Source organism: Falco biarmicus, chromosome 3 (assembly GCF_023638135.1).
Source record: "Falco biarmicus isolate bFalBia1 chromosome 3, bFalBia1.pri, whole genome shotgun sequence".
Lineage (NCBI taxonomy): Eukaryota > Metazoa > Chordata > Aves > Falconiformes > Falconidae > Falco > Falco biarmicus.
In genome coordinates, this window is record NC_079290.1 from 22,760,159 (window position 1) to 22,775,566 (window position 15,408).

At 35.6% G+C, this 15,408-nt stretch overlaps 1 protein-coding gene across 3 annotated transcripts in view; it reads left to right on the forward strand.

Moving 5' to 3' along the window:
• CSMD3 (CUB and Sushi multiple domains 3) overlaps window positions 1-15,408 on the forward strand; it is a 725,150-nt gene that overhangs the window by 74,034 nt on the left and 635,708 nt on the right. For all 3 annotated transcript variants that reach the window (XM_056333378.1, XM_056333379.1, XM_056333380.1), the window contains exon 2: window positions 9,750-9,972. In XM_056333378.1, coding sequence (XP_056189353.1) covers window positions 9,750-9,972 — 223 coding nt within the window. The remainder of the gene's footprint in view (window positions 1-9,749; window positions 9,973-15,408) is intronic.

A 15,408-nucleotide genomic window follows, 5' to 3' on the forward strand; every position in this document is an offset into this window, starting at 1 on the left:
CCGGTCTGTCCATATGTCACAACTGTGTGTTTACATGTCTACTTATGGAAGGCTGGGCTGGGTGGGGCTTTGAGCAACCTGGTCTAGTGAAAGGTGTCCGTGCCCATGGCAGGGCAATGGAGCTGGATGATCTTTAATGTTGCTTCTAACAGAAACCATTCTACAAATCTAGGATTATTTATAGTGATCTTCACTGTATTTTCTCTTTTTAACCTCTGTTCTGCTTGCCCGTCTTCAGACAAGCTGTATTTGCTAATACATTCATAAAAGGGGTTGAGGTCCCGACCATTTAATTCAAATCTGTCTCCTATTTACCTCAAAACATTTTGTCACAGTTTGGAGTAGATCAAAGACTATAGCTGTTTTTTCCAACTGCTGCTTCCTTTAATTCTGAACACATCTTTAATTTTGCTGCCCTCGGGTAACATAGGCTGTTGTAGACTGCAAGGAGTGCATTTGGAACAACAGTCCAAACCCCATAGTAATGGCTTCACAGGGTAGCTATTGACATCAGGTTTTACGGATGTTTCACTGAGAAAGCTGATGCTTCACTGAGAATGGTAATGTTTCAGAAGCACGAAGCATTAGAGCATTTCTTTTCTTCCCAAGTTTATAGCAGACACAGAAAGGTCTGAATTTCCATGTAGTCTAAAGCAAGAAGAGGGGTTTTTGTTGGTTTGTTTTGTGTGGGTTTTTTTTTTTCTTTTTTTAAGAATTACATTTCTTCTGAAGGTAATCCCTTTGAGTGAATGAGAAGACTTTCTAGGTTGTTTACATGTGAAGCAATCTAAGCTGCCATAGAAAGTTGTCTGTTATTTTTTGAAAGCAGGAAACAATATAGGAAGACCATCTACAGTAGTGTACAGCAAATACTGAGCCATTCCTACATTCAGTTTCTATTGGCAGAAACTTAAAACAGAGCCTTAATTTTGTCCTGATTTTCCAAACATTGAGTCTTCAAAGTCTTTTCTAATCTTGTTGAAGTCACTTCAAACCAGCATCATATTTATTTTATAAAATTTATTTCCTTTCTGAATGCTTACTAGAAATTGTTTCATCATTCTGGGTTGTCCTTCCCCTTCTCCCCCCTCCCTTTTTTGCAATAATGCAATAATCTATTCTCTGTAACTTCTCTGAAACTACTGCAAGATTTCAAACTACCAGATATATATATTGTAATTGTGGTTTTCTTTTCTTTTCTTTTTTTTTTCTTCACTAGATTAAATCTCTGTGTAAATCTCATTAGAGAGGTCCATATCCCAGATCCTAGACTTTAATGAACCAGCTGTATAATAACAGAGGTTTACTGTGTATGCCAATGAGATTTACGTTTTAGGAATTCAAATCAGCATTATGTTGACTGTTCAATTAGTAATGTAAAATGAAAACTGTAATTAGGGGATTTGAACATTTGAACTTTAATTTAAAAGTGTAGTACTAAATGTATCTCAATTTTTTCAGAACTTACTTTTGTTTTAACCTGTATTTTTTTTTTAGAGGATATTTGCTTATATTCCAATAGTGCCAAGAGTGAAGACTTTTGAAACATCTTATTGTGTGACTGTTTCCCTTACTTAAGAATTCTGATATTTACCAATTTCACAGTATTGTTAATTAATTATTCTGCTGTGGACAATTAATTTTAATTTTTTTCAAACACAGCTTTTTCAGACCCTGTTATATATTTGTACCCTAGGGACCCAAAGACCTGTTCTTGGCAGCAAAATCTTTTCTTTATCAACATTTAAAATTAAATAAGAAATAAATACAACAGTAATGAAGCTTTAGAAGCAATATATTGCATGGATTCAACTAAAAGATAAAATACTTCAGAATTTCTAGTCTGACCTCCTACTGCAGTGGTTGTATCTTACTACTGTCTTTCATGCAGTTTACATGGAAAGGCATAACTACTTACAAGCACATTTTAATGAAAAGATAATTTTGCCCTAAGGTTTGTTATTTGAAAATCGATTAGGAAGCCTGTGCAAATTCAGACTTGTTATTTCTCAAAGAACAGAAATGCTTCAAAATGCCATTGGCAGTTCATAGTATTGTGGTAGTGGTCTTCCCAGTCATTTTGACTTGTTAAGCGATGGTTCTAAGCAAATTTTGAAAAGATTCTGATTTAATTAATGGAATTAACAGTTTCTCAGATCACATTAAATAAAAGACAACAAATGAAACAGTACAAAACCTCTGGACATGTGGTTAGCTTTTCAGAAAAAGGAACAGTAAAAAGGAAATGTAAAATAAATATCGTTCTTTCAACAATTGATCTTTACTGTGGAATCTCTGTTCATATCTTTTCCACAGAGTAAATTTCCCATGCAATAAAACACAAAATCTGCATTAATTCATTTTCAGCCATGCCTTTGATGTGGTGTTCTCTTTAGAACTGCTGGGAAGATTCCTGGATCAATTTCTAGTTTTATGCTGGCTACTTTCCACTTTTCAAGTGGAAAAACTGCAGGAAGAGTAGGTAAAAGAAGAAAAAAAGACTGCAGGGTCAGAATACTAATGAAGGTACTTCTTACAATTAGTTTTCCTAAAATAAGGAAGTCATAGCTCAAAATGTTTATGTTCAAACACAGGAGAGAGGAGCAGTATGGCCAAATGCCACTGAGACCAGGAATTCTATTATTTGAAATCCAAATTAGGTTAAAAAAAACCCAAACACCTTTAATATCTGTCTACATTCTCCCCAAATATAAGAAATCTGATTCCCCTGCAAGTCTGGCAGCACAAGCATGTGTGAGGGGTATTAAATATGGCAGGCTTTCAATCCCAGAGAGGATTTTTAATTCGTTCTGTGATGAGATTCCAAATGTCTTCTTTTGTTTTTATGTCTAGTTCAATTGCCCAGATGTTTGTCACATCTGAGAGATTACCCTTCTCTGGCTGCATGAGCAAGAAGGCAGATATTTTGGAACAGATGATCCCTTGTCTACAAGGCATTTGAAATATTACATAAGGAATAGGAGAGAAGTATTGAAATATCCTTAGAAGAAAAGTTAATTACATACTAGGGATAAAATCTTGAGTGTATTTCAGCTGACTTTGTTGAAATCAGACTTTCATCTGTGGTGGTGGTAGCAACACTTTTAGAATAGAAGCAGAAGGCTATTTCCCATCAAAGAGTAATGTACAAATCAAAGTAATTAAATGCCTAAGGGTAAGGGAAAAACCTGTACCTTCCTGTGAAAGTGATAATCTTCTGTTGAACCACTTACAGGGTGGTAGTTTTTTGTTAGAACTTCAGGTACTCAGACTGGCAACACTATTGAAAATAAAGCATTTTTGTTCTCAGTTATAGGAAATGTACAAGTTTTCTGTTATAGAACCAAAAACCCCGCACAATGACAATAAATATTATTTCAAGATATGTAACAAAAAATGTTATGCATACTGTTGTTAAATGAGATCCAATTATTTATTTTGCTACCTTGCCATTTTAAGCCTTCTGCTTCTTAGGATGGATTCCGTGTGAATATGAGCAGTCCTGCTGGTTTTTAGCCCTTACATTTCTTAAAAGAAGAAACATGCTCAGTTTCCCATGAAGGGGCAGAATCTTTTGTCCCTTTTCCAGTTTTCACAGCTGAGACAAGTGGAAGACAACACCAAAATATTTCTGAAACTCTTTCAGAAAAGGTGGCTGAAAGATAAGAAATACTTCTTGGAGGAAAAACAGTACTTCCATAAAGTTCTTCGAATGCAGTGATCACTTCTTTTTGACTGGTATTCTGTACCAAATCCACTGAGCTTGTTATAGGCTTTCCAGCCACTCCTACCAAATGATTGGAGAAGCCATTTTGGCACCTTGTTGTAGCTTATGCTATAATTGTTTGCAACAAAGTATAACTATGTTTTCTCACAACCTCAAAATGATACAAATCATAGATAGAGTCTTAAACCAGGCTTCTTTTGAACACTTTGTATTGTCTACATATTGGCAAAATTTCCAGTAAGCTATGCAGAGAATAAGCATTCAAGTATCTTGTTTGTGAAAGCAAATATTTTTAAGAACAAACTCAAATGAAATGGTGATTTAGTTAAGAAATGTCTTGGAACTCTTAAGAGCTGATTTTCACAGAGGCACTGCAATGGTGTGTTTACATTGTGCACTCACAAACACAAGAGTTTTGTGGTTTGTTTTGTTTTGGTTTTTTTTTTTTTTATAAGGCTTTATTAGGCATATCTGGAATTTCTGTAGACTAAAGAAAACAGTCTAAAATAAAGGAAATAAGCATTATATGTAAAAAGAAGGTGATTGACAAAAATAGTAAGTAAAAAACCCAAACCCAAAACACAAACACCAACCCACAGAGATACACGTAAACACTACAGAAGAAGTTACTATTACTTTGGGAACTTAAAAAAGAAGTAAATCACATAAATAATCTGTGGTGTCGGTTGGTGGGGTTTAGGTGTTTGGTTTTTTTTTAATGGTCAGGTGAAATATTAAATGTAAACTTTGCTCAGCTGGTAGAAAGTTCATTGTAAAAGCTGTTACTGGAGCTGAGATGGAAGTGGAAAAAGTTCTTTGAAGTACAGAGTATTGGGTTAAACAAGTATAAAGATCTATATGGATATAAGAGAGGTATTTCTACATCATCATCAGCTCTAATTCCTTGTAGCTGGTATGGATACCTACCCCACTGCAAACTACTGCACAGGTGCAGCCTGCTTCTGTTCTGGTGTGCTGCAACACAGGGCTGCTGCTGGTCTATGCAACCCCCTTCCCTAGCAGAGGAGGAAAATGAGACTCAGAAAGAACTGGGGTGTTATAACGTTCTGGTAGGAATGGACACCAATGAATGTCCTTAGTGTAAAGGTCACCAGTCACACCTGTTATGAAAGCACAGTAGAGAAAGAAAGAAGGAAGTATGCAAGCTGCTGGATATTTGAGGGAGGCAGAGAAAAAAGTGGAGAGTAGGAAGGAACTAAATCCAGTACATTAAAGGAGGTGGTTTCCTTGCATGTTTGTACTCAATAAAACTTTGTGTTGGAAGTTAAGGTTAGAGAGAGGAGGCTTGTTTTATGCAGAAAAAGAAGCTTATTGGGAAATGGTGAAGTATAAATGGAAGAGAACTAAGACATGATGAGAAAAAAGGTAAATTTCAAACATAGTCCAAAATAAAATACAGTCATTACATCTGGTGAGAGCTTCCTCTTCTCCATTTTATAAATGGGCTCAGAGGTCTTGGTATAAGGTATGCCAGAACAATTAAAATGATAGAGAGGCTGAGGTGGTTTACAAAGATTGTGTATATATTTTCCAAAAAACAGGAAGGATTGATAGGAAGGAGAGAAGGGTTCATGAAATAGGGAAAGGTTCACATCACTATGAAATCTATCACTGTGGCATTCCAATAGGTTCTTTGAAGTGCTACGAAATGCATGTGAAAGTATAATATGAAACTACAAAAGCAAGAGGTTTCACAAACCAAAATATAGGGGAGAATAAGGAAACAAGAAGGATGAAAACTCATCACCTAAGGTGATAATAAAGCAAGTCAACAGAAAAAGAATCCAGCACAACAGAAGAGAATAAGGAGAACAATCCTTCCTGATTTATGATCATTATGAAAATTAACTGTTCCTTGCTGCCAAAGACAGTCAGGTGATCAAAGATCACAAATAGAAAAAGGTGTTGCAGAAACATGCAAAGAGCAGGAGAGACAACTGTGGTGAAGATGAGTTCTGAATGGAAGACCACCACCATCTAGGGGGGAAAGAACAATTTTGTAAATAGGTGGATTGCACAAAAAAAGGAAGGTGAACATGGGTTACATGGGTGAGGAATATTTTAAGTATTGGGATTGACTGTGCTTTAAGATGGGCACAAGTGAAAGAGATGAAAGAAGATTTGGATATCGGAAAAGACAGAAAAGAAAAAAAGCAGCATGTCAACAATTCATCTTCCATTTTCTGAATTTTCTCTTAAAGTAAATGACAGCAACTATTAAATACCTCTTTAAAACGAAATACATAAGCAACTTAGAAACATATGTTTTAATGCAGACAGTATAATTATGATGCTGACAACTATCAAAGAATACATTAAATGAAGAGGATTAACAAAATGTGTGGTGTACTTGGAAGGTGAGAGGTGTGGAAATATGTTATTAAACAGTACAGTTGAATGGTCAGGAGGAAAAGAAAAAGTAAAAGACAACTCTGTAGAGTACTGAGTGAGTATGGTTATGGGACATCCAATGGCAAGGGGTACTGATATGACATTAAGTATTACTTGGTTCATTAGAAGACAATGAAATTGAGTAAATACCTTGAATAAGAACTGATGTTATTGATGCTTAGTGTAATGCCATAATGAATCAAAGGATGATTGAAATTAGGAAGAATGGCAGTGTTTTCTGATTTCAAGAAATATTTATCCATGTAAAATTGATAAGAATTAAATTAATTTTAATATGTGGTAGAAAACATTACAATGGAAACTTTGAATCATATTAACTACTAACTATTAAGAGAATATAAGCAGTGGTGTTCATCTTCACACTTACCTCAACAAGTATTTTTCTTTTCTAGCCTAACATCAAGCTTTTCAAAATTATCTCATGCTTTGACTCAAACCTTCTCTTTAATGAAAAACAGCTTGCAAGTGAATTCTGTTTTGAATGCTAGTTCTGAAATCTAGATGAAAAAGATCACAGTATATGTTACCAGTTACCTTAGCATGAATTTTGCCTTGTGAAAATAAATGTCATATTTTCAACTTTTGATCAGACCAATCAGTTAACGCATGTTGTCTATTATGAATGTTCCAAGTTGGTCTGCCAAGGTGAAGAGCATTACAGAATGGATTAACATATGAAAGCAGAGATTAAAGTGCATGTTGTATGGATTCTGTTGGCAGGATTTTTTTATTTTGCAGACTAAAAGAGTAGACCTATCAAAATCAAACCTCATTGTTTGTTTTTTTCTGTTCTTGGAATTAAAAATGTATCTTCTGACACATGCATAGCTGTGTTACATTCTGCTAGTCATCGCTGAAAAATATCCAAGTTACATCATCCTGAAGAACATGAATAATTCTCTTTTGTTACAGATTGGATATGGATAAAAGGAGTAAATTGAACTTTTATGAGTCATGGAAATTTGTATTTCATAGATATATGTAAGGATAGGAATAATTATTGGATTCAATATGTATACATTAGTGAGTTACCTCGCAAGGCGCTTTCTCGTTGTGCATCTATTCTTTTGAAAAATATAATTTTATTTTGGTCACAGAAGACCTATTATTTGAGTTTTCCTTTATAGCTTGCGTTCAGTTAACAGAACACAACATATGTAATTGATAGCTATCCTGACTTAGATACAACAACAGTGACACAGGTTCTAAATTATGGAGCTGTATTATGATGTTGAGCCGAAGCTTACATTGTGCTTTCCACACTGGGTCTGGAGAGATGCATAGAAATGAATAATACATGATATTTAATTTTGAAGTCTCTCTCTTAAGTTTTTTCTCTAATTCAAATGAAGTAGACCTCAGCAAGAGATTTATAGGAAAAAACTAAATTGATAAATTTATGCATACTTAGCTATTTAAAAAGTCTTATTCTAGTGAATATATCTGGAAGGAGGTACTAGATTTCTAGTATGAAGATCTTATGATGAGTAAATAGTTTAGTTTTGTAAAGTGACTTGCACACAAACTGTATGCTGAAAGATTTTTAAAGTGCTAAATAAAACATCTGAGCTTAAATAATAAATAATAACAACACATAAAGGAGATTTAAAAATAGCTTGAATATATGAAGGAGATGAAGAAAGACATAAATAAAACAGACTTCTAGCAATGAAGGTTGATAACAAATGAAAGTGTGTAGGCATTGATATGAAAATTAATTCTCCAAGCTAATTTACAGTAGAAGGTAAAATTTGCTCTACATGTCAGATGAGGCAAATGAAGCCCTAATTACTTTCTAAGAGAATCTTCCACTCCCACTCTGTCCTATATATCTATAATATACTAATATTTGTAGTAAAAGAATAATCATACTTCATAAGAGGCATCTTTTTTCTCACAATTGGAGATAAATGTGAAAAATCCATGATAAAAATATTAGATGTGTTCCTCATCTGTTGTTAAGAAAAGTTACAAGTGTAGCAATACAAAGTGTAAAATCTTAAGAGCTTTCTGCTTAGTGCTTCAGAGAAAGGGGTCTCTGCATTTAAATACTCAATAGGAAGACAAGCTTGTGAATATGCCATAAAGAAGATGATTTAATGAGCTTAAATATATACATGTGTGTATAATTAAAGAGATGGCATATGGTTTGTTTGTTTGTAGATTGTTACAAAATTTATATCATGTTTCTCTGAAAGAGCATGCTGAGCACTTTGTGCTTTCTCTCACTTGATGAAGTGGGGCCACTTCTGACATTTGGGGATACTCGTATTAAAAAACATATAACAGCAGATCCGCCACCTTTTGGCTTTGGCCCATTGTGCTGATTTTGGCTGGGATAGAGTTGATTTTCTTCATAGTAGATCCTGTGGTGTTATGTTTTGGATTTGTAACGAAAAAAAATGTTGTTAACACAAGGGTGTTTTAGTTATTGTGAAACAGTGCTTAAACAGCACCAAGGCCACCTCTGCTTCTCATGCTGCCCCTGCAGGCAACTAAGCTGGGAAGGGGCAAGAAGCTGGGAGAGAACTCAGCTGGAACAGCTGATCCCAACTGACCAAAAGGATATTCCATACCATGTGACATCATGCTCAGTGATAAAAGCTGAGGGAAAGGAGGAGGAAGAGTTGGGGGGAATTCAGGACTATGGTGTTTGTCTTCTCATATAACTGTTAGATGTGAAGCCCTGCTTTGTTGGAAGCGGCTAAACACCTGCCTGCCAAAGTAGCTAATGAATTCATTATTCTGCTTTGCTTATGTGCACAGCTTTTGCTCTACCTATTAAGCTGTTTTTATCTTAACCCACAAATTTTCTCGCTTTTAACCTTTCGAATTCTCTCCCCCATCCTAAATGGGGAGAGTGAGCAAGCAGCTGTGTGGGGTTTAGCTGAGTATTGGGGTTAAACAACCACCCACTTAGAGTCAGTCAAAACATGCAAGCTGTTCATCTTAATATTTTGTTTAGATATGGAAAAGCTTGCTAAATTCTTTCTGGTTGCAAATGTACCATGCAGTTGTTTATATGCAATAATATAATGATGCAACAGATGGCTATTTCATATTGAGTTTTTAAGTACACATCTTTCATAAACCAGAATTACTGATTGGAAAATGCTTTTTTCATAATAAATAGCTTTTTCAGCCTCTTCCTTTCCCAAAATCTTGGGAGGAGTAGCAGAAGGTTAATAGATATAATCTGTATCAGACCTGGATCAAAAGAAGACTAATTTACTTTGCTCTGGCTGCTTCTCTCCCTTTTTTAAAAAAAGGGAATTGATGCAAATACTTTGCCTCATATGTGACCAAATTTAGTCATAGAAGTTGCTATATATATTTATCTGCAATGATGCTACCATATGTCTTTACATAAACAGCATGGAAAACACATTTGTTAGGTGGGCAGGGTTGTTTTGCATGAAGTGGCCAGGATTTGTATTAAAATATGGCCTTTACTTTTCTAAATGAAGCACTTTGATTTTTTAATGAATTTTGATAATTTTTTAGAAATTATGAATTGCAATTATGTATTTTGTCAAAGGTTGATATAAAAATGGATTGCTAACTTTTGTTTCTTTCGGGTTTTTTTTAGGATTTATTTATACCTGTGGTGGAACTTTAAAAGGACTTAATGGTACTATAGAAAGCCCTGGCTTCCCATATGGATATCCAAATGGTGCAAACTGTACATGGGTTATAATAGCAGAAGAAAGAAACAGAATACAGATCGTCTTTCAGTCTTTTGCTCTAGAAGAAGAATATGATTATTTGTCATTATATGATGGGCATCCTCATCCTGCAAACTTTAGGACAAGGTAAAGAATAAACATTATTAAAATGTAATTTGCATTTGTATGTTACAAATATCTGAGAAAATATTTTTAAAGCTTATATTTTTAAATTATGGATTCTTTCTTATTTAGACTTTAAGGTGCACTTTAATCATAAATGTCTTGAAATCTATATGTTGTACTTGAAATCTAGTCAAAGTAAGTGCTAACATTAATCTAACCCTCATAAAATTTGTCTCAACACAATTAATTAAGAAGCATATGAGCATGGATAAATGAATGTTAAGTGAATATGAGATTGTGGTGATCTAATAGCAGTGGAACTTTTGTAATCTTTGCAATAGGAGGTTTTTGAGGGAGATCACCAAAAGATAACATTTAAGATAAATAGATATTTTTTCTGCAACTGTACATGAGCATCCTCTAGCACAAATGGATTACAAGAATGAAAAAAAAGTTTGAAAAATCAAGAGTGGAATGAGTCACGGAACATTTTTTTATCAGTGCCTTCTTCAGAGTCATGGCCCAGTTGTCCTGTTCATGAATGTTCTGTCTTCAGGTGTACATAATAATTCTGCAATAGCAACAGGGACATTATCCATACATTTGTTAGTTATCTCTGTTATTGTCTGTTTTGTGTTCTGTAAGTCAAGTTGTCATCTACCTAGACTTCTGTAACGCCTTTGCCAGGATCCCATGCCACATCCTTGTCTGCTAAATAGGAGAGAGATGGATCTGATGGGCGGACTGTTCAGTGGATAAGGCATTGGCTGATTGGCCACATCCAAAGAGTTACAGCCAACAGCTTGATGTCCGAATGGAGATCAGTAAGAAGTGCTGTTCCTTAGGAGTCCCTATGGAGACCAATACTACATAATATATTTGTTAATGATGTGAACAGTGGGATTGAGTGCACCCTCAGCAAGTTTGAGGATGACACCAAGTTGAGTGGTGCAGTTGATTCGCTTGAGGGAAGGGATGTCATCCAGAAGGACATTCATAGGCTTGGGAGTGGGTCTGTGAGAACCTCATGAAGTTCAATGAGGTCAAATGCAATATCCTTCACCTGGGTTGGGGCAAGTCAGGTCAATCCTCAGTATCAATACAGAGTGGGGGATAAAGAGATTGAGAGCAGTCTTGCAGAGAAGCAGTCAGGGATACCGGTGGATGAAAAATTGAACATGAATCAGCAAGGTATACTTGCAGCCCAGAAAGCCAGCCATATCCTGGGCTGTATCAAAAGAAATGTAACCAGCAGGTTAATGGACATGATTCTGCCCTTCTACTCCATGCTGGTGAGAACCCACCTGGAGTACTGCGTCCAGCTGTGGAGTCCTCAGCAAGGGAAAGACATGGACCTGTTAGAGTGGGTGCAAAGGAAGGCCATGAAGATGGTCAGAGGGCTGGAGCACCTTTCCTATGAAGACAGGCTGAGAGAGTAGGGGTTGTTCAGGCTGGGAAAGAGGCAGCTCCAGGGAAACCTTACAGTGGCCTTAAAGGAGGCTTATAAGAAAGGTGGAGACTTTTTACCAAGGCCTGTAAAGACAAAGAAAGGGGCAATGGTTTTAAACTGAAAGAATGTAAAACATATAGTTTTCCTCCTTTCTGCCCTCTGCTCGAAATATAAAATTTAGATGGAGATTTGATCACATTTAAGAGACCAAAAAAGATCTCACTGTCAGTCAGGATTTCTATTGGTGAATCCACTCTAAATCATAATTTCAAAGAGTGTGTGAACAACATTCTGCACAAATGCAAAAGGATAAAACAATTATCACTATTAGGAACTTACTGTCCTTACTGAGCTACAGTTTTAATAAGCATCAGAGAAGACAGGTGAAGGAAGCTAGGAGGATAGAAAGAAGAGGAAAACATATCTTCCAGAAGCAGAATTTTTTCTTTGTATGTGTTTGAACTACTGAGAAGGTTTATATATATTTGTATGCATATGTATATTCACATCTACATATATCTATGGATGCATAGATATATAGCTTCCTCTATATGTGTGTGTGTGTGTGTGCGCGCGCACGCAGGATTCTTTTTATATTGAACTAAGCCTTCAAATCTGGAGCTTTGAGATACATATTTGTAAAATGTCAGTATCTTGAGAAGAAAATCAAGGAAGCCTGGCATGCTCAAAAGTTTTGGTATTGTGTATTATTTAGGATGCCACTAGATTCTGGTGAAGAATAGCATAAGTTCTATAGAAGAGAACAGATTAAGGCAGCACTTAAAAAGGAAAAGACAATTAAGCCTCTGTATAGGTCCTGAAATAGAGCACTTTTGCAAGACTTACAAGATCTTGTCAGTGCGTGGGTGCAGCAGAAAAATAGTACACATTTGTGTGAGTGGAGAACTGGGTTTCAAATTAAGAAAGTGTGATAGTGAAATTATGCAAGCTTTACTAAATCTTTCATGGTGATGCGTATTTTCTCAGATTGCTGTAGCAAGTAGTAAGATGATGTTTCCTAGAATTTTCTTTTTGCTTAACAAGTAAAGTTTTACTGAGGCACATTTGCTTGTGGAAACTTTCTTTCCAGCATGACAGTAGATTTTATCATATTCCTCAGTGACATTAATGAAAGTGTAATCAATTTATGCTAGTCACCCTCCCTTTAATTTTGTAAGACAAAAATGTTTTTAGGAGACTATACAGGTATATTTGTAAAATACAGAACTGGACAGCTAAAATAATTGTCTCAGCCAAGGCCACTATTTCTTTCTGCTTCAATATTCTGATTGAAATAAGTTTCTGTATGACTAAATAAGATTTTGCAGTTGGACTGTTTCTGAAGTTCATGACCTCTGACTTCATCCTCATTCAGTTTTGTACTTTGTTTAATTGTTCTCAGAATTGAATCTTGTTGAGATTTGTAGTCATTGACTGTCTTCAGTGAATGCTTAACAGCCTCAACTGTTTAGATGGCACTTAAATGGCAGCTAAACAATAACAAATGGTAGAGAAGCATGTCGGATATGGCCATTATAGAAAGTGTAGAGTCAATATTATACTTCAATCTTTGTGTTACTGTATATGCTTGTTTTAGTATATTTAATATGCTAGATCTTTGCCTCAAAGTATAAATAGAGAAAACTTAGAATAGTTTAAAGCTGTGAATGAAATGCAAAAAAAAAAAAATTTTCATAAATCATATTGTAATCACATACCAAAAAACCTGTTTGCAGAAAGAAAGTATAACTTCCTGTAATTGAACCAAGCTTTCAGCAAAATTTCATACTTGGGAGTCTTTCTGGGTCATGTCATAGACACTGTCTATTTTTAGGGTTTCCTTGTCACCCTCCCTGTGCAGCTTTGTGATTTTTGTGTACACTTTCTTCCACATTTATACACCTAGGCTCCCCCTAAATATATATATATTTATCGGGGTTTGGTTTTATGTGATTACTTTTAAATTGCAACCTTCTATACACCTTATTTTGGAAAGTAGCTAATATTTCTGCACTGCTGTTCTGAGTGAGTGTTGCATTTCCAGATAGAACTTCTGTTCTGTTTTTTCAAAATGTCTGCCTTTCACATAATTTTGGTGTGTTACTAGATTAAACATTTCAGCCAAGCTTTTTGAAGATGCATATCAATAAAGTGTTTTCAATTTTCTGAGGGCCCATCTTGAGAAACAAGAGTTTTGTTTGCACCTTTAAATTAAGTTAATGGAAGGTATGATTTGAACTGATAAAACACCACATAAATCAGCAGCTTTGCAAAAATCAATTGGAGTCATGTGATGATACCTCTTGCATGTTATGAAAGTAATTTTTAGTATAACTTCTAAATAATTCACTATAGTAGGTACTGCCATATATTAGGGGGTAATTAGAGCAGGGCTACATTATGAGGGGCACAAGCCAGGAGCCGAGGGTGACCATGCTCAGGCTGTGCTTTCACTGGCAGGGCACAATCCTGCAGGGGCTGAACATGGCCAGTGGAGCTGGGGACTGGTAACAGGGTCCATGGGCAGCACCTTCCACAACCAGCAATGGACCAGGTCTAGGGTCCCTCCAGGGAGTCCAGCCATGAGGAAAAAGGAACAGGGCCAGCTAAGCTCCACAGAGAGTAGGGCCAAGAAGCTCATGGAGGAGGCAGGGACAGGGACAAAACTATAGCAGGGTCCGGGTGCCTTCAGGGGGGCTGACAGGGAGCCTCAGCACCCACAGCCAGTGGTGGGTGGGAGTCCCAGCTGAGGCTGGTCAGGACCAGAAGGTCTGTTGTTTTCCTCAGGGTCCTGACACGGCATAGGGAAATCTGGGAGAAAATGTGCCTTTCAAGCAAGATTTAGATATCATACAAAACAAAGTATGGGAATAACTGTATGAATTGTTCATTGGGTACTCCTCATGTCACTCCCTGAATAGTCATATGGAAACCACAGTTAATTTTAAACTGTGTTATTATTGGCAGCAATATGGTACATATGTAAATGGATGAGAGAATGGCAACCTCAGTTCTGACATTGCCTTGCAAATGTTTTACTTTGTAACTTGGATAATTCTTTTTTTTCTTCTTTTTTTAAAAAGAAATTTCTGAGCATAATGCATAATATACTATCAGTAAATACCAAAGAGTATGCTTGTCTTTTTTTTAAGAAGGTGCTTAGAATTTAACACTACTTTTAAAAGTTTTCATACTCAATAGCTTTCTAAAGTTTTTTCCTCTCTATTTACCCCAACTTGCAGTGTGATGTTAGAAATAGCTTTAAATAATCGAACAATAATATGTGATTATATACCCCACCTCTGTTCACAGTTACAAGAGAATTTATTTTCCAAAATTACCAGTGCCTAACCAGTTAATTGATTTGATGTTTAAATACTCATCAAAAAATTAAAATTGTATTGAAATCAATGGAACAAATTAAAATTCTGTTTTAAACAGAAAAAAAATTGCATACCTCCTGCAATTGTACTAGGATAAATGGAACAGTTCAATCCAGTATATTTCTGTCTCATTGTGTTGACTAAAAGAATCTTCCATGTGTTTATGTTCAGAAAGCAGTTTTATAGTAGACAAAATTCTATATTTTCTCAAGTTAAATATAAAATTATTTAGAAAATGACAAGTCTATAAGAACGTTCAGGTAAAACATATCAGAAAACATTACTGTGTGGTCTTCAGAACAGACATGGCGTGGGAGTTTGGAAAGCTCCACTGTTAGCAAAAAGGTATGATCATTTTGTGACAGCTTTTCATTTGTTTGCATCAGTGAAAAGAAAACATGAATTTGTTTATCTAAAAATCATGAGAAGTGGAGGTGTTACAAACAGGCACAAACTGGAATTTTTGAACACTTAATTAATATATATTTTCCTTGTTTTGAGAGTCTGCAAGACCAGCATTATATCTTCAGAGATATTTTAAAATGTCAACATTGTCACTGTGTCAAGAGATGTAATTGGATGAATTAAAAACTTTTCTCTACCAACTCATGGTTAATTTCCTTT